The sequence below is a fragment of the Pavona decussata genome, unplaced genomic scaffold, assembly GCF_977016875.1.
Source record: "Pavona decussata unplaced genomic scaffold, jaPavDecu1.1 SCAFFOLD_41, whole genome shotgun sequence".
NCBI classification, from domain to species: Eukaryota; Metazoa; Cnidaria; class Anthozoa; order Scleractinia; family Agariciidae; genus Pavona; species Pavona decussata.
Window position 1 is genome coordinate 547,630 of NW_028145463.1, and position 20,074 is coordinate 567,703.

General features: G+C 38.4%; 2 protein-coding genes across 2 annotated transcripts in view; both read left to right on the forward strand.

Moving 5' to 3' along the window:
- Window positions 1-20,074, forward strand: part of LOC146482904 (tetratricopeptide repeat protein 28-like) — a 234,347-nt gene that overhangs the window by 19,494 nt on the left and 194,779 nt on the right. The window lies entirely within an intron of this gene.
- Window positions 7,786-20,074, forward strand: part of LOC146482905 (uncharacterized) — a 51,509-nt gene continuing 39,220 nt past the window's right edge. Inside the window, exon 1 of the mRNA XM_085106507.1 lies at window positions 7,786-9,179. Within this exon, the coding sequence (XP_084962633.1) occupies window positions 7,786-9,179 (1,394 nt within the window). The remainder of the gene's footprint in view (window positions 9,180-20,074) is intronic.

The window sequence follows — 20,074 nt, forward strand, 5'->3', positions numbered from 1 at the left end:
TTTTCAGACCTTCGCTTCAATCTTGAGATCTTCGTTTTTTCCGCGGTAATCTTCGCGTCTTCGATTTCTTCGGAAATACCCATAGAAGGGCTCTTGTATTGAAGAGTTACCTTTTAATAAAAGTCAAGAATCGCAGTTCTATTTAGGAATGAACATTTGGCCAGAATTGAATTTAAAATCTTCATTTTTTAATCTTTTAGCCTGTTTAGACCAGTTCAGCTACCTCCATTCTGAAATCCTAAAGTATGACCATTCAATTGAAAGCTACTGAGCAGCACTTTTGGTTTCCAGTGATACTGTTTGGTACCGTACATAGTGGTTCTAACTTTTGAGTCCGTGGAGAAAACCTTGAATGTCTCCAATATTTGCGGAACTGTGGACCTTTTTTTTATTTGTCAACTTTCATAAACCAGACGTTAATGCTTATCCTGGGTTAGCCTAATCGTACCTGGAACGACTACTATGATGGATGCAGCCTGGGAGATTGACTTCTTGGTCTCTGCGTTCCACCGCCAAAATATGTCTTGGGTACAAACCGAAATATTCCACATCGAAAACGAAGGCTTGTTAGTATGAACGGATTCCAGTAGACTGAAGAGGGGAAAACCCATGTCAATTGTGAAACAGATTTAAATGAAAACTATTCAGCACTGTCTTTTTTTGGAGAGATCTATTTAAAGGTGTAAATCATTTAGCCAGTTTAGCAGGCGCTTTTAAGGCGGGGGTAAACCTGAAAGCCGTTTTCACGCCGCTTAAGATTGGTTTGATGAAAATATCTCGTTCACGTTTCAAGCAATCCAAAAACTCTCTGCTCATCTCGTGAATCTGTGTTGTGGGGTTTTTTGTGAATTTTTGGTTGATTTTTGGGTACATTTGGGAGGAGATACTTTTTCTAAAAGGATTGGTAAAATTAAGAGAAATAAGAAATATTGAAGATAAAGTGAAGTTTTAAAATTAGTTTTTATTGTTAATAATTAATAGACGGATACCAAGTTAGTCCACTAGCAACCTGGGGTGCACTTGCGTGGGTATTAACTGTCCAAAAATCATTTTCTTTCTTTTATCCCTTCTTTAAACCTCTTAAACTTCCGTTCAAATTCACGTTTACCCCCACCTTAAATCAGACGCGCGCGCGAATTACTTGGAACGGCGCGCGCGTGAGCGTTTGCGCTCCCCTCGCTTCTCGCGTGTGCCCGATTCCCTATCCCCTCCCCTTATCTTTATAGCACCAGACACGCAGGCTATCTGACAAATTCCAACAACTCCAATAGAAAAACCCAAGAAACAAGGACATTTATGGAAACTCGCAAACGTTTAAACACAGATCTAAGAAGTTTGAGCGTGGTTTGAATGTTATTTAGGGGAGTTTACGGTTTCGCTGGGTCAAAACTGTAGCACATTCTAGCTAGAAGACAGAGGGAAGAAATTTAGAAGATTTTTTTTTTTTAGATTCCATTTTTGTTTAGTTATAATCGATCATTACCGACCATCCACTTTTTATCGGGGGAAACTGTAATAATGGTATAAACAAATACATAAACATTGGTAAACAAGTTTCGGTCATTTTCGAGATTAAAAAGTTACCATAGCATCTGCATTCAATGTAACCTGCTAAAAACAGCCCTAATTTCAGTCCTAGTTGGGAAAAAGCATTTGCAAAGGAATAGACTTATGTGACTTCGTCACTGACTTCATTGCCAAAGAATTTGGATGATCAGTGCGAACTAACTTGTGGTCAGTTTCATGTTTGTCGTTGTTGTTGCTGTTGTTGTTACTATGTTGTTGTCCAGACAATAGGTCATTTCCGAGTTGCTCTGGACGTCATTATGAAAGCGAGGCTTCGTGCATAATTTTTAATAGAAAAATTAAGTTTTCAAACAAACATAATTTTGACATGAAAAGCTCAGCTTTGCGACTCGGAAATGGCTTAATGGCAGCAGCCCTTGTTAGAATTTCTTTCACTTTCTGGGCTTCGAGTCCGTTAACCAAAATAAACGAAGGTTTGAAAGACTGATCAGCAGGGGACCCCGTTAGGCAGTTTCTAAGCGCTGCCATCTTCAGTTGAACGCCTCGAATAAAAGACAAAAACCCATGATCTGCAAACGCCTCATTTTTGTGAGTTAGATTCGTGGCATGACCATGAGTTTCGACTATGAAAGTTTCTGATCAAAAAGCGCTCCTGGCGAATTAAAGTACGTCGGCACCTTAGTATGTTTTGGTTAATTATTCCCTTAACAAAACCCTTGGGGTATATAGCCCTCGGAATTTTTGGTGGTGGTGGTAGTAGTAGTGGCGGGGGGGGGGGGGGGGGGTGGGGGCGGGGAGGGGGGTTGGGGGACCTATGCGGCTCCTTTCTACAAACCAAATTAAGTAATCTTCCGGTACCCATTTTCAGACAAGGCCTAGGTTGTCCAAAGAACTGGTAACTTTACGCATCGGATGAAATTAATGTATTGGTGCATGTACATTTTATTAGCTGGATAGCAATTAAATGTATCCACTCGAGAGAGTTGTCTATTCTTTAAACAACCGTGTGAGCAGCTCAAAAATCATACCCTTTGGGGCCACATGCACATACTGATGCAGCTTACATAGTGAAGCCCCCCCTTCCCCCCTCCCCCTCCCCTCTCCCCCCTCTCCTTGGCAAAAAAAATTAAAAATGGGAAAAAAAGTAAAAACAACAGAAAAAGCGGTAGCAGTATATATTGTTAGTGTCAGCTTTTGGCGCGACTAGATCATCATATAACTGGCCAAGAACGATCATGAGTCAGAACAGGCTCTCACACGTGGTTTCATTCCAGATACCAAAAAGCTAAGCACCCTGGAATTCGAAAACACCTTGAAGTTCGAAAACAAAATAATCATTTATTTTAGCTTGTTGACAAACATCACACATTTTCTTCAAGGGTTATTCCCTCTCTTTGTAAACAGACCATTTGTCCATGAATGGATAAATAGAGGATATTACACGACGATGCGAAGATATGAATTTTATTATCGAATGGTAAAAACAACTTTTTACGAGCGAGCGCAGCGAGTGAGTAAAATATTGTTTTTAAGAAGAGAAAATAAAATTCATATCTTCGCGCCTCCTTGTAATATCCTCTTTTTTATTATATAGACAAATCTATCGCTGGCCATTTTTCACTGACTGTTTTCACAAATTAAACAACCGAAAAAGCGGAAAATGACGTCATCAATATCCTCACCAGTGAGGATATGGAAAATACGCCACTCGGGTCCCGGATGTAGTTTCGTATGAAATTTACGTACCACTGGTGTATTTTCCAGTAAAACACTCGTGTCTAATGTTTCGCAAGATTCGTGGCGCGGCCACACGCAGGGATGTGTCGTTGACCAGACGTGAAAAGGAGTGATTTTTAAATGATCTGAACTCAGGCCTACAAACAGGGAAGCATTACATTCGAAAACGAAATATAGAGGTCGCACACGAGAAAAAAAGAGACACCCAAAATACTAAAACTTGAAAACGAATCTACAACCACTCCTTTGTTGATTTTGTTAGTTAAACGTCAATTCACGAGGAATAAAGTACACTCTTTTGTTGCTCTTCGAGGTGAGTTATTTTTTACAAGCTGCAAATTCAGTATTTGAACTTTCTGTTTCTGAACTTAGTGACGCAATAGTTATTGCTTGAAAGTCTAAAAATAAAGTTAAAAAGAAACCCAAAATATAGAAGACTTCCGCCGTTATGCTATAAAAAGACACGTCCTCATGTATAATCCTCGAATTTGTTCTGGACTTAACGAATGTCGCGCAGTTTTGATTTAAAGTGAACTTTTAAACAAGAGGTAAGTTACAAGTTGGCAATTTTGAGATTCAGTCATTCCTTGGCAGCTGTTAAACGTTAATTTTTCAAAGTGATTACAATCATTGTGTATAACGTGCAATCTACACTCACTATTTTCGGCAAAATGTTGATCTCTATCCCGCCCTTGTACTTTGTAATATGCGTCGCGTATTCTGATTTTGGAAAGCATGTTACAGGATAGTTATTTTACGAGTAACTTATTTATTTGTTTTGCATCAAATTACTTATTTGCTTGTAGAATCGTCATTTCAGTGAACTAAGTTGGTTGGAACTGACTCCAAGAAGGATCGATTTGGGAAAGCAGTCAACGGTAAGTCATCACGGCTTCGTATGATACTCAGCTCGCAGCTTAAATAATCGTTCCTTTGCACATAAGCAGATAAGAAATACAAACTATTCACGTATTATTTGTGTACTTTGTTTAAGATCCACTGCTTTAGTCTACGCTTTTCACTGAGCAACTCCAAAAATTCCTGAAATTATGTTCCACTGCACTGATTTAATTTGCAGCCTTACTAACACTCTCAATGAGTCGCCTTAGTTTTCGAGTCAGCCGTATTAAGAGTCTCACAAATGCTGTAGTCATTCCTGACAAGACATGTATTTTGAATTTTACATACTTATGAAGGATATTCATTAATCAAGATTAAGGCAGCTTTTATAGCCCGTAACGACGTGGTACGGGCGATACACTTACCGGAAAATGTTCTCAGATTCAGTTGGGCGCTGAAGTCTAAACTGTATATTTCGCTTTGATATCTATAAATTTTCAGGGAAAAATCCAGTTAGCACTCACATCGGAGTATGTATCTGTGAAACTGTAAATATTCATCCCACAACGGTGGATTGATCTGGGCGACAATTTTTATTTTCTTTGTTACCCAAGCACGGCTTTCAGTTCCAGTAACGTCTACACTAAAAGAGGCAACTCTCTCTTAAAGGAGCCGAGTGTCACCTTAATTTTTAGTGTCACTTTAAGTAGCTATAAATCATCTTTGTTGCGATAGGAACGTTGAAGTAATGGTTCAGTTTTGTTAACAATTAATAACCCTACTCGTTTACAGTATTAGAAATTATCTTCATCTTCGGATGGCTAGGATGGAAATGGATGGCAACTTGAAAAAAATGGCCAATTTTTCAAGTTCTTCCAGTGTATTATAGAGGAATCGTCTAAAACTGTTTATAATTTGTTCTTCCTCGTAGAAATTCTCCTCCCGGTTTTCTAAGAATAATCTCAAGTTGGAGAAAAGGCTTTTTGTCAAATATTTGAGCTGTTTTGTGCAACATACCACCCTTAGCTTGGTGCAGGAAAATGTGATGTCTTATACGAGAAAAATCAGGATAATAGGTCTGTCAAAAGCTGCATTGATCCGCTAATTATTACTATTTGTTGCCTTTTTAAATAAACTTGAAACTTGAAACAAAATAAATACATTAAATACATCACTGTTGTTTCGCCCGCAAACTATTTTTAAATTTTTAAAGGAATGCAAAGTTAAATTTCAATTCCTTAATATATTTGCTTGTCAATGTTTCTACAGGGAAGAATATTTTCATCGGGTTATTGGCCGGTTTTCCGGCTGTAATATTTTGCTCCCGCTTGCTACATTTAAATCAGCTCTTACCTTTCCTTGTGTTAACTTTCTTTTTCCTATTTTGGCAGCCACTAGTTTTGGAGATAATGTCAGTAGGCTGGATATTAATTGTTTGTTTTCAAATTTCTTATTTGTAGAGAGTTTCTATCAAGTTTCCTGACGAAACCGCCAGCAGCATTTCAGTAAGAGGTGAGTTAGTCGCTTGTGTTAGATTTTAACAGATTAGTTTGTAAGACTCCCTGCTGTTTTTCAACTCACTCCCATTTGGTGACTGGGAAAATTATGTTGACATTTGTCTGTCGAACGAAAATTTAAAACTCGGCCTCGATCGTGCCACGCTATACACGTAGCAACACGTAGTGGCAGCATGAAACAGCCACTTAGTAAGTTATTGAGACTTTTGTCGTGCTTGGTGCAGTGTTTCCTTGTCCTTCTGTGGTCGAGGATCAAAATGTCACGTCACAATCACCATTCCGTCATGTTATTGATTTTACCAGTTTGGCCAATCTTGGAAAGCCGTCAAATTGTTTCGTGCCAAATGAGTTCAGGTTTTCTTAAACAGGCGGCAATAAAGTGTTGTCAGGTTTAATTTCCAGTTAGGAGCTATTTTATTTATTCGGGGAGATGATGCACAGGTTCCTCACGCGCGCTTGTCATGTATATGTCATGTGATAACTAAATTTGTTTACTGGGGATGTAAAGGGTACGAGGAGAGCGCGTTTTATACTAAGGTGTAATGAAGATGTGATTGTGTGACGCCTGGGGGAGAGGGTGGATGGGGGCAACTTAGGCTCAAAGTAGATTTACTTCTAAAAGTGTCGAGTACAAATACCTCATTATTATTCTAAATTCGAAAATCGTGCACCCAAAACTCAAAGTGAAGAAAACGAAGCTACCACAACTAGAAAGTGAAGAAATTGATACTGGAAAACGATATTTGTCGAAAACTCGTCAGCGAAGCACCTCAAATTCTAGGAATCGAAAAAGAAACGCCGAACTGATTCGAAAGCAAAACCCTCGGTTATTTTTATTCCTTCATAAACGTCATGCATTTGTGCTTTTTTTAAAACTAGGTATTAAAATACTGAGTTTTTATCGGTACAGCGAAGCACTTAAATCCAGAATGTGCAGTTCAACAACTATTTCAACCTTTTTAGTCTTTGCTGTTTTTTTTTGTTGTTGTTGTTGTATTTTTGTTTGTTTGTTTGTTTGTTTGTTTTTTGCCAGTCTAGAATTATTTTGGCTAATTAAGCTTATCTAAGAAATGTTCTTTTATTAAAATAAGGGATGACTTTGTACTGTTATCCCTCTTCCTTGTAAACACCACCCAGTTCCTTTGTGAATGAATGGCTGAAACGACGTTTGATGTGATGCTGCCTCGACTTGATGATGAGGGCTTTGTTTATTACTTGCTCAGGGATGCACACCAAAAACTCGAAGACAAGGCAGCCCGAAATACAAGAATTTCTTCAAAGGGAAATCGAAACCACATGTTCCCTTTGTCTGTTTTCAAAGTTAACCCTCGACTAAAAATTGCTCCTCACTCGTGTAACTCTAATTATTCCTTAGAGTAGGCTGACAATTCTGTCAAATGTTTGAAATTTCATTTCTTTGATCAAGATTAGTAACATTTGAAGTTTTTGTTTCGATTCTCGTTGCCGCAATTATCATAAGTGCGTGACAATTGATCGAACTAAAACTGAATGACATGCATGTTATTACATGTAAATTACACCTCCCCAAGCACTCCTTCGTTTGTCTTGGCCCTTTACCGTTGTAATTGTATGTCTGTAAATAACTTATTTACAGAGTCATCATTCCTGTTTATTGAGCTGATGTAACTGACTCCAAGAAGCCCCGATTTTGAGAAGCAGTGAACGGTACAGCCTGCCGGTAAGTCATTTGCACGTGCCATGTTAATAAGACCAACTTGCTCAATTCCTCAAATGACGTTATGTTAACTACCAGCTCAGTTCCTAGTTTCTAAGGCGGCCGAGTCCAGGGTCTTGCAAAACAAGTCATTTCCAACAAGGCATTTGTTTTGAACTTTACTTAATTTTACTTATTGCTCTCATCGCCCTTGAACTTGAAGTTGCCACAGATACGTTAAACGAATTGAAACAACAGAACATGGTTCTGTAATTATCCTTTCAACAAAACGGACAAAAGAGAAATGTAGCTTGCATCAAGCCCTTTAACAGGAATTCCGTGTCTGTCAGTGGAAATTTATGTGCGAAAGATATAAGAGTCAGAGAAATTAAGTACAGATGGGAAAGTTCTCAAACTTTGTCTTTTTCTAGGAACGTCCTTGGTGAAACAAAGCACATTTGATACGATCTCCGGTCATCGTCTAACTAAATGGCGGAGGACGAGTCAGAAGATATAGTGAAGCACATGCAAGAGCTTAGCATTGCTAAAAAATTGGGCGATAGAGAGCGGGAGGGAAATACCTATTCTAAACTGGCTGATGTTTATCACAGTCATGGTAATTTTAAACAAGTCATAGAGTATCAAAAGCTACATCTTAGTATTGCTAAAGAATTAGGAAACAGGTCTAAGGAGGGAGAAGCGTATTGCAATCTGGGCGGTGCTTATCACCGTCTGCGTGATTTCCAAGAAGCCATAGAGTACCACAAACTACATCTTAGTATTGCTAGAGAATTAGGGAACAGGGCTTGGGAGGCGAAAGCCTGTTTCAATCTGGGCGTGGTCTACAACAGCCAGTGCAATTTTAAGCAAGCCATAGAGTATCACGAACTACATCTTAATATTGCTAAAGAATTAGGGAACAGGGATGGGGAGGGAAGAGCGTATGGCAACCTGGGCAATGCTTATCGCAATATGGGTAATTTTAAACAAGCCGCTGAGTATCACGAACTACATCTTAGTATTGCTAAAGAATTAGGGAGCAGGACTGGGGAGGGAAGAGCGTATGGCAACCTGGGCAATGCTTATCAAGGTCTGGGTAATTTTAAACAAGCCGCTGAGTATCACAAACTACATCTTAGTATTGCTAAAGAATTAGGAAACAGGGATGGGGAGGGAGGAGCGTATGGCAACTTGGGCAATGCTTATCAAGGTCTGGGTAATTTTAAACAAGCCGCTGAGTATCACAAACTAGATCTTAATATTGCTAAAGAATTAGGGAAGAGGGATGGGGAGGGAAGAGCGTATTGCAACCTGGGTAATGTTTATCAAGGTCTGGGTAATTTTAAACAAGCCGCAGAGTATCACAAACTAGATCTTAATATTGCTAAAGAATTAGGGAACAGGGATGGGGAGGGAAGAGCGTATTGCAACCTGGGCAATGCTTATTACAGTATGGGTAATTTTAAACAAGCTGCAGAGTATCACGAACTACATCTTAGTATTGCTAAAGAATTAGGGGACAGGGGTGGGAAGGGAACAGCCTATTGCAACCTGGGCAATGCTTTTTACGGTATGCTTGATTTTAAACAGGCCTTTGAGTGTTGGAAACAAAGTCTGAGTATCGCTCAAGAAAATGGGGCCAGGGATCGTGAGGGGTTGGCTTTTAGAAACCTGGGTACAGTTCTTTTACGCTTGGGTGATTTTGAACAATCCATGGAGTACACGAAACAAAGTCTTGTTATATCGAAAGAATCGGGTAACAGGGCTGCAGAGGGAGCTACTTATGACAGATTGGGCGATGTGTATTCCCGACTAAGTAATTTTAAAGTAGCAGTAGAGTATCACAAACAAAGCCTTAGTATTGCTAAAGAGTTAGGGGATAAGTTTCAAGAGGCAGAATCATGCCATTCATTAGGTCATAATTATGAATGGATGGGTTCTTTGAGTGACGCACTTGATAATTATCGATCGAGCGTAATAACCTTTGATGACATAAGAGCTCTTCTACAGTCAAAAGATATGTGGAAAATAAGCTTTCGTGATCTCCACCAGTGTGCGTACACTTCGTTATGGAGTACTCTTGTGAAGACTGGAGAGACTGACGAGGCTTTGTGCACTGCTGAGCAAGGACGAGCACAGGCTTTGATCGATGTGTTGAAAGAAAAGTATGGAGTTGACTCATCACCGTCCGCTTTACCTAAACCTAAGGAGACAATTACCTATATATTAAACAATGTAACTAAAGAAACAGTTTTTCTTGCGCTTGATAAAAATGCGATCAGTTTTTGGTTGCTGCGAAGAGGGAAAGAGATTCTCTTTAAGCAAAAGGAAATAGAACCTGATAGTTGCAAGTTGCTAATAGATGCTACTTTGAGAGACATTGCTGTAGGCGTTCGGGTAATGTGCGAGGATCGGTCAATGGATGAAGAATGTGATGGCCCGCCGTCCAACAGAGAAGCTGCTGAGGAAACAGACCAATCACCGACCTCCTCTGTCAATTCTTTGCGCCAGCTGTATGATGTTATTATTGGCCCCATTGCAGACTTTCTCGAAGGTGACCAGTTGCTCCTTGTTCCAGATGGTCCATTTTGCCTGGCTCCTTACTCTGCACTTAGTGAATCAATCAGGATTCACATCGTTCCCTCGTTGACCGCTTTACGACTGATCGCAGATGCACCCGAGGACTTTCACAGTAGGAGTGGGGCGTTGCTTGTGGGAGATCCATGTTTGGAAGAAGTTACCAACGTGTTTGGTTGGCCCGTTTGGAAGCAGCTTCCATTCGCCAGAAAGGAAGTGGAGATGATTGGAAAACTTCTAAAGACCACACCTCTCACCGGACGAGATGCGACTAAAGACGAAGTGATGAAAAGATTGGAGTCGGTTGCTTTGGTGCACATTGCCGCACACGGGAGTGCTGAAACTGGAGAAATTCTTTTGGCCCCCAACTCAGGCTGGACATCTCGCGCCCCTGCGAAAAAATACTACGTATTAACAATGTCAGATGTACAAGCCGTTCGTCTGCGAGCAAGACTCGTTGTGCTTAGTTGCTGTCACAGTGGCCGGGGAGAAGTCAAGTCTGAGGGCTTGGTTGGTATCGCGCGGGCTTTCTTGTGTGCTGGTGCTCGCTCTGTTCTGGTGTCACTCTGGGCGATTGATGACGAGGCTACCATGGAGTTCATGAAACACTTCTACCAACACCTGGCGGAAGAAAAAAGCGCGAGTGTGGCTCTTCACCAGGCCATGAAATCTCTGCGCGAATCAGAGCAGTTCCGTGACTTGAAGTACTGGGCTCCATTTGTGCTGATTGGTGATGACGTGAAGCTTGAATTTGGAGAAAGGAAATGAAACAGAATGGTAAGTTTAGTTTGTGTTTAACTTCAGACAGACGTAATTTTATGATAAACAAGGACAGCTGACTGCAAAGAAAGCTCAATTCCCACCAGAGGAATTTTCGTAAAAGCTGTCTAAAGATTATTTCAATTACCAAGCCTTCCGCTGTTTATTAAAACGAGGGGATAGCTTTTAGAAAGGATGCCATGAGAAGATTTTCGTTTTCGTGTTTTCTTGGTACCATGCGAAAATGCCTTACTTTTCTTACTCTAGCCTTTTCCAGGCGTTCAGAAAATAAAAAGTAACGTAAATAAGATTGCGTTCCCGCTATTTTGATCGCCTGTTCTTGCACTAGTTAATGTTTCAACCGTTTGAGATAAAGAACAAATGTTACCATTTCCCCTCAGATTCTTAACAATGGTACCTTTGAACTTTATGAACTTATGTAATGACCTTAATGGAAGTCAAACTTCCGTTGAACGTTGTTTTCAATTGAGGCACCAGGGTTCTCGTTAATTAAGGGAAATTATTAATGTGTTGCTTAAAATATGTCATCGGCTTCGTGGGTAGTGTCTCCAATTTTGTCCGTTTTTGTCTCTTTCTTTTATTCTGGCAAACAAAAAAAAAATTAAGCGCTTCACCTGAACTCCACAAACTTCTAAATTTAGAGCCTCAAGCGAAACTAATCCCTCACATATTTTTTGGTTGGCAGTAGTGTCATCATACTCAAGACAAGAGAGGACTACTAAGCGAGTATGACTGATCCATTGATGACGTCCATTTGGTGTGATGCAAACTATCCCGGGAACTTGTATGTAGTGTAAATATTTTAGATGCAATGGCCCGATAAAAAAACAAACAAACAAACAAACAGTAAATAAGTAACAAATGAAAGGGAAACAAAATGAAGTTACTGCATTAAACCTTTGCTTTTGTGGTTCGTAATTTGTCAGGAGAGCAGGGCATGTACAGGCTTGTTTTTAGTGCGCAAAATGGCTCTTCACTTTATGAAGTTTTCAAAACGTAATTTTTTTTTCTTTCGATGTAACGTTAAGAAAACTGGACACATGAATTTGACGTTACATTTAATTTTTCATAGCTGCATAACAAATAACATACCAACATTGTAAAGATATTTTGAAGTCATTTTAACAATTTTTTGAAGTCATTACTCGTTTTAAGACAATATTGAGAACAACGTTTTACTTAATTGTTAATTCAGAAAAAATGTGGTTACTTAGGCCAAATTTAACGGCATATCTACCCATATTTAAAAGCAAGAACTTTAATTTTTTAAGAATGACGTTTCTAGTGTTTTCAGTTTCGCATGTAACTATAATTTTCTCCAAATCGTAGAAATTGTGTTTCTTTAAAAACTACGATATCTTAGCCGCAAAAATTGTGCTTGCCATTGTAAGTAAGGACAGTCTCTAAGACCCTCAAAGTTAGAAAGAGCACAAAAGACCAAGCAATGAATTCAAACAGTCTAAGACTGCGAGTTAACTCACAGAAACCTGATTACCAGAAGGCGAAGACTCAAAAACTAAAATACTTCTCACTAACTCAGAAGAATGATGATGCAATTATTATCTTAGAACTGATCGGGGCTCGGTTGTTTGAAATTCCATTAATTTTGAGAGAACAAGTTAAGAAATACGCTGTAATTTTTGTTTTGTTTTGTTTTTCTTTTTTCTTTTTTTTTTTTTTTTTCAAATGATTTCTTTTTGCTTTTTACAAGATGCCATAAACGAGTGGTCTTATTTGCATCGTGGAATCATTTTATCTTAAGTCAAACATAAGAAAATGCTTTTATTATAACAGTTTTTTCTTTCCAGAGTGGACGTCAATTCTAAATTGGCGCAATGGTCTTTTAAACAACCTGGCGCAGATCTTTTCATGTATATATGTAAGTAGATAAGTATAAAAGTAGGTATAGGGCATTCTTTAATTGGGTGTTGAAGTAATTTTCGCGTTTGCTTTGGTTTTGCTTTACTATGCTTTCTGATTCGTCATCAAAACTCGTGGCACTTTCTCAACCAATGGGAAGCAAAGCCAAAGCCAATCGTGCCTTGATGTCACACGTTTTCCCGCGCTTGGCCAAGGTTACAGGTTACATGTATTTGCTTTGAATTCTGATTGGTTCACCGAACTGTTTACATCTGTTCTGATTGGTTAGAGTAATTACTTTGTGTTTGACACTCAGTTGAAGACTGCTCTATAAAGTCAGTAAGTAAGTTAGCTGTGTTTACATGATACCCGAACGACTTTCAAACCGGTCGATTCGTTTCCATATATATTATTATTCATTATCAGTAAAAACGATGTGAATTTTCAACCAAAAAGTTTTACCGGACAAGGAATCTCAATTTTTGTAGGAAACTTCATTCCGGGGTCTTGTAAATGGGACATGACTGTTTGTTTCATATTTCTATTAAGTTTCAACATTTCGTTACACAATGAAACTGATAGCTTCATCAAACCTGCTTTTGTTAATTCGATATCAGCAGGTGTTCGAGTCGTGCGGGAATGAAAGTCTAACCAGTATCGTGTAAACCGCTCCATTATAGAACAATTAGTGTAGTGAATATAATAAGTGAGACTGTTGTAAACATTAACATTAAAACAGTGAAATCTGTAAAACATGTTTGGTTTGTGAACAGTAGAATCCAAATATTTTATTTTATTTATTTTAAGCTGATGAGGAACCGTCGCGAGGATTTTGATGCATGTTGGCCAAAACAGCTCAAATATTTCACAAAGAACCTCATGAAATCGCTCTTAGAGCAGCGGGAGGAAAGTTTGAAATGATTTCTCCGGGTGATAATAGAATACAATCAGTTTTAAATTCACACCAGGAACTTCAAAAGATTGGTCAATTTTTTCAAATTTCCATCCATTTCCATCTTGCCAATCTGCAGACAAAAATAATTGACTCTAGTTTTTGTTCCCTAGAAGGGTTGTTTTTAACAAAATTGAACCATTATTTTAATGTTCCCATCCGATACTAATATGTTTTTTTTTTCGCTATTCAAAGTGGCACTTAGAAAACGTCCCTCTTAGACAGACTCATACCCAGTCCCTATTTCTATGTTTGTGGGGCGAGAGAAGAGTGGGCACGAGAGTGGCCTTAATTCACTCTCGTAACCAATCTTAGCGTGCCATAAAGATAAAAATAGCGACTGTTAACGAGCATTATCCCTAGGCGGGCCACGAATAGACCAGCTTACAACTGAGCAAACAAAAGAAATCGAAAGCCTTTCAGTTTTACATGCATAGGGAAGACTGGAACAGCGACTATCTTTCGACGTACCATCTTCGACATGCTAGTTAAACAGCTGAAAGACCGTTATGAAAATTAAACACTTATTGGCTAAAAAAAAAACTGAATGACAAATTAACAATAAATGCTCACCTAAAATGGCTGATAAATGTATCAACCTGTAAATTTTGCATGACTTTCAGAAAAATTCAAACTATTTGACCGCTTTCGGTCGGCTCTGTTCTGTAACTTCCGGTATAGAATTCAGCCGTTTTGTTCGCATGTTAAATTTCCAAAACCACCGATTTAATTATCGATCTCGGATTGACTTCTAAATATCCCCCCCCCCCCCCCCCCGCCACACGTCACTCTGAAGATTAATAAACCCATCTCCCTTGCCCAAAGTCGAGTTCAACCGTAAATAAATCAGTTGTGCTTACATCTAAGACTTAGGCCTGGTTACATGGCGTGTCGGAAGATGGCCCGTCGAAAGATAAAGCACGCGCCAGTGCTGTGCACGTGACATTGAAAATGGCTGAAAGATACTCCAGTGTTACGCCTTCTGTCATTATACCGCAGTGCGTTTATAGAGCTCCCCATCTTCATCCCACGATATACAACCCCTAATAGATGTCTACAGGCATTGCATCCATCGTATCAGCTATATGGAAAGCCATTCGGTGCAAATTGGTCAATCGCGTTGATGCGTCAATCGAAATTATCGATTTTTCAAGAAGTTTCGATTTCTAACAGATAGTCTTTTTCTGTTTCGCAAACTAGTGTTCATTGTAAACAAAGAAAAATTAATTTATTTAAATGAATGGTCCTGTCCATTTTAGCGTGGAATATTATAAAATGGAAGGGTGGTTATTCATGTCTTATGTATAAGGGGGTTCATTGTGCAGATTTCTCCAAGATCTGTTTGGTGTCCAAATTTGATACAGATTGACCCAATATTGAGCGCGTAATGACTTCTTGTGCCATATGGCACTCTTGTGCCGCTGTAATATTAAGATCGATGGGGATGTTTAGCCGTTCCCTATATTACAGTCGGACCTCTGTTAAGCGGCCACCCTGGGGACTTTGAAAACTGGCCGCTTAATAGAGGTACAAAAAAACTTGGGTAGAAATGGCAGTCAACGTAATTTATTGCCTCTATATAACAAAACGCTTGTTGAAAGGTGAACATTTGTGAAGATGAATGCAAAAATAATTGAAACAAAACATTAAGTGCCCCGTATTTGCGCATTTCAAGTCCGTGCAAAGTTCTAGCTCTAACACAGAGAGCACGTAGTAGATAAGTACAGTATTTTTTTAGTGTTGAGTATCTACAGAAAAATATGCAAATCTATTCAACAAAACATCAAGTTTGTTAGGCCTTTTCTTGCATCAACAGTCTGTAAAAAATTTAGCTCAAAGTATTTTACGGTCGATTTATTTCAAATAATCCGTCACTGCTGTTTGCCGTTGTAGAACTCGTAGTAACGAGGAGATAAAGTCATTTACCTTTCCGATAGATTGGGCAAGGTCCTGGTAACCGTGAAACAGGGCAAAGAGTCGGAGTTGATCGGTGATATTATAGCGGAGATTAAATTGCAGTTCTTGTTCTTATCAGTTATCAACTTGAAATTATCTGTCACCGTTTAGCTTGAAAAGGTAATTTGCTGTAAAAAAAAATAAAAAAAAATAAATACTAAACTTGCAACAGCAAAAAGGTGGCTGCAGCCGCTTAATAGAGGTGGCCGTTGAATAGAGGTATCGAATACAGCATGTTACTGACAAATAATTCGGGACTTTGGAAAGCGGCCGCTTAATGGAGGGTGGCCGCTTAACAGAGTTCGGACTGTATAAAAAAAGTTTAATATCAAACAATGGGTCCCACACCCCTGGGAGCATGATTTTCAAAGCCGCGTTCACTGCCGGTGTGTCCCGTAAAAGGTGGTTTGATTAGTCTCCCTGTTCCAAGATGCAAGTCTCCGGCTTTTTTAGGTGATCGATATTACTACATCTTCTCCAAATGAGGGTGTAGCACGATACGAAACTTTTGCCTGATGCAGGGGACCACACGACGCAAAATAAACTGTTCTGAGTACGTTCCGTTGCCGGATCTCTTGCAGTGAAATGCACGTGCCAGACGTCACTTTACGTGTAAATAAACCAAACTGATTGCAGGGCTGACACTAAGGCAAAGGGCTTATTTATTAGGGGCCAATATTTCAACTAGTACAACTAGTCTTCTTCAGGGCCAGAGTTACAATGAGAAAACTAACACCTCTTAAAAGTTTACATTTAAACGTAAACATAAACAGTTACAGGTTAACACGATACGTTATATGAGCCTCTCTATGGGTACCCACAGTCTTCGTTTTTGTAGCGATTTTTTCGCAAATCTTCGTTGTTTTTTTTTTTAGGAAGATCTTCCTTTTTTCGGATTGAAATGGTTTAAACGTTGTTTCAGTGTTATTCACAGTTGATAAACATTTCACTTCAATACCAAATTGCATAATTCACTGAAAAGCAATATATATGCGTTATTGACCAAGCGTGAGGTCAAGATGGCTGGATATTGGCCAAGTTCTTTTTTTGCGTTTTTATGGACCGAGACGAAGTCGAGGTCCATAAAAACGCAAAAAAAGAACGAGGCCAATATCCAGCCATCTTGACCGAACAACCTTGGTCAATAAAGGATTTATTATATGGCTTTACCATCAAGTTAAAACTACAATAACAAAACAAAACACGACATGAAACTGCTCTACTCGGGAAGAAATTCTTCATAGCCGGCCGGTGCAAGATTTATTTTCAGTGCACCTTTGGATTAGAATGTAATCGTGGAAAACAAGGAATCCTAAATTATCTTAGGGCTCTAACTTTATAATGGCTTAAAGGAAGTGTACAATTACGAAAAATTTAGATTTTCGCAAGAGCGGGAAGATTTGAATAGAATCCGGCAAACTCGCCATCTTCAGGCGATCGCGCGGTGGCGTAAATAATAAAATTTTTTTACACAGTTTTCGGCTTCCAATCATTAATTCTTGAATGAAACAATAGATTTTGAGATTATATGCAAACATAAGCCGAAAAAAAGAGCAGGTAAATCAGAAAATTGTGCGAAACTTTAACAAGATTTTGTTGTTTACAACAAGCAAGACGCGGCTAAATCAGAAACGTGAGCTTCTTCGGCGAACTTAAAAAAAAAAAAAAACTTTTCTGAACTGCTCTAAATACTAACCGCAACTTCCACTACGCTATGATTTAAATACAGTCATTGCAAACCTAGAGAACTTATCAATTTGGCACTCGACTTGAGACAATAAGTTTCTCAAAATCAATTCTATCTAATATACTACACGCAGAGCAACTCACCGGTTCAACTCACATTCATTGTAGCTGAAACGAAGTTTTCACTACACCAGGACGATTCCATTCTCTTTCCTTTCCTTTACGTAAATGTTGTGAGTTTACCGAACTTTTTAGTGAGCGTTTTCCCCCAAAACAACGAGAAAATCGAAGAAAACCCGCATTGTTGTTGGGATTAAACTTTCGATGCCAAGCGGACGGGCAACGGGTAATCCCGAGCGGGCAAGATAGCTCCATCTTGCCCGCTCGGGTTGCCAATCACAGCGCAGAATTTGACTCATCTTGCCCGCTCGCGGAGCCAGCCATATAATAAAAACAGTTTTTGAAACAATAAAGGATTGTTGGATTCTTTGGCAACGTTTTAACCCTATTTTAACATGCTAGCAGCTAATGAGATTCCAAGAAATTGAAACTGCAGTCTTGCATGAGAAACAACATTAGACAATCGCCAGAAGAAATTTTACTAGCATCCTAGAGACTCACAAGAGAGTTGTCTATCTTAGCTTCGAATATCTGCTGCAGATGCGAGTTAAGCCACAAAACAATGGAGGTACATTTCAGCTCTAAGAACACAATAGCTGTTTTTCAGATAAGAAGCAACTCAGCGAGCTAAAAAAAAGCGCAACAAGCTATAGATCGTTTTCACGTGACGTCACGCATTGGCCCACCGCCATATTGGTGTACCACTTTTGATTCCGTAATACGGCATTGGTAGGTCACAACTCCAATTGATTATTCCCACTAGTAAAAATGGATTTAAACAAAAGCGAATCAAGCTCCGAGGATAATTCAAAGGTTGCCTATTCTTTTCCGATTTCTGAAAATGCAAAGAAGCTGAATTTGCCGGGTCAGAGATCGATATTTGCAGAAAATATCCACAATCGGAATCGATCCAGTGTTGATCGAAGGGAAGCACTTTCAGCCTGACTGTTTACCTCCGGTCGAATCCACAGATATCTTGTGTTATCTCGTTTTGGAGACAACTTTCTACACTCATTATTTGACATCTGCTGCTACTTTTTTTTTTTAATCCACAGTGTATTCTTTTCCGAATTCAGTGATTGTTTCATCTTTTCCATGCGATTTATAGTTGTTGAGTTTTGACGTTGCACGCAGTGTACCAAGCTGTTGCATTCATTTGCCTCTATCTCTCTTATTATTTGTGCTATGGTGCTACTTTTTTTTTAATGATAGTGTATTCTAATCCGAATTCAACGAAAGTTTAAGCTTTCACAAGCTTTTGCATTCATTTGCCTCTCTCACATTATTTGACCTAAACTGCTACTTTTTTTCAATTCACATTGTATTGTTTTCCAAATTCAGCAATAGTTTAATCTTATCCATACAATTTATAGTTTTTCAGTTTTGACGTTGCGCGCACAAGTAATTGAATTTTTCCGGCGTGTAATTTAACGAAAATTTAGTTACGCGTTCACAAGCTGTTCCATTCATTTGCCTGTATCTCTCTTATTATTTGTGCTATGGTGCTACTCTTCTTTTAATTGGATATTGTATTGTAATCCAAATTCAACGAAAGTTTAAGCTTTTTCATACAATATATAGTTTTTCAGTCTTATCTTAGCGCGCACAAGTCATTGAATTTTTCCGGTGTGTAGTTTAACAAAAATTGATTTACGCGTTCACAAGCTTTAGCATTCATTTGCCTCTATCTCTCACATTATTTGACCTAAACTGCTACTTTTTTTAATTCACATTTTATTGTTTTCCAAATTCAGCAATACTCTAATCTTATCCCTACAATTTATAGTTTTTTAATTTTGACGTTGCGCGCACAAGTAATTGAATTTTTCTGGCGTGTAATTGAACGAAAATTCAGTTACGCGTTCACAAGCTGTTGCATTCATTTGCATGTATCTCTCTTATTATTTGTCCTATGCTGCTCCTTTTTTTTAATCCAAAGGGTATTGTTTTCCAAATTCAGCAATAGTTAAGTCTTTTTAATACGATTTATAGTTTTTGAGTTTTGACGTTGCGCGCAAAAGTAATTGATATTTTCCGAAGTAGCCCTAAATAGAGAGAACTGGCTCATTTTTAAAAATCTTAATTGTTACACTCAATTCAGCATAAAACCAAAAAAACCACCTGAAAAATTAAAAATTAAAAAAAAAATACCTAAGAGTAGTAATACTTTTTTCAAAAAATTCCAAAAAATGGACCACTTTTTCAAAAAAAAGTGTCTAAAAAAGTGGAACTACTCATTCTTAAAAATTTATCCACATTTTCGAATAAAAAATGCTAAGGTTATGAAAAATTTCAAAAGACTTCAAAAAAACATTATTGGGAAAAAAATCTGTCGAAAATTATAGGATAAAAAATGAACTGAAATTTTGATTTTCACAGAATTTCTCTGAAAATCATTTTCTTTTGAAATCATACTCAACATCCTCAATCACAATTTTTCCATTTTTCACAGCATTTGCAATTCCAACCGCGCAAAGATTCATTCCGTTCATTGCTTCCTTTCTCGTGGCGAATTCAAATCGACTTCCGCCGTTTGAAAAAACATAAGGCTTTTTTATAGCGCTTTGTTTGTTTTTTTTTGAAGAAAGACCAAGCGCTTGTTCCAACTCATTTTTCGTAAAAATTACGTTGTTTTTTATCTGCTTCTTTTTCGCCATTTCAACAAGCGAAGAACGAGCAGGTTGCGCAATGATTTCATCGCTTTGTTTGATTAATTCAATCAAATCATTCTTTGTCTCTCTGGCGAGAAACAAATCAAAGAGGCCTTTTCCTCTCAATTTCAGTTTCAAATCAAGAAAATCGTTTTCCATTTTAAATAAATATTTTTTAAATTTTTTTTAAGATTTT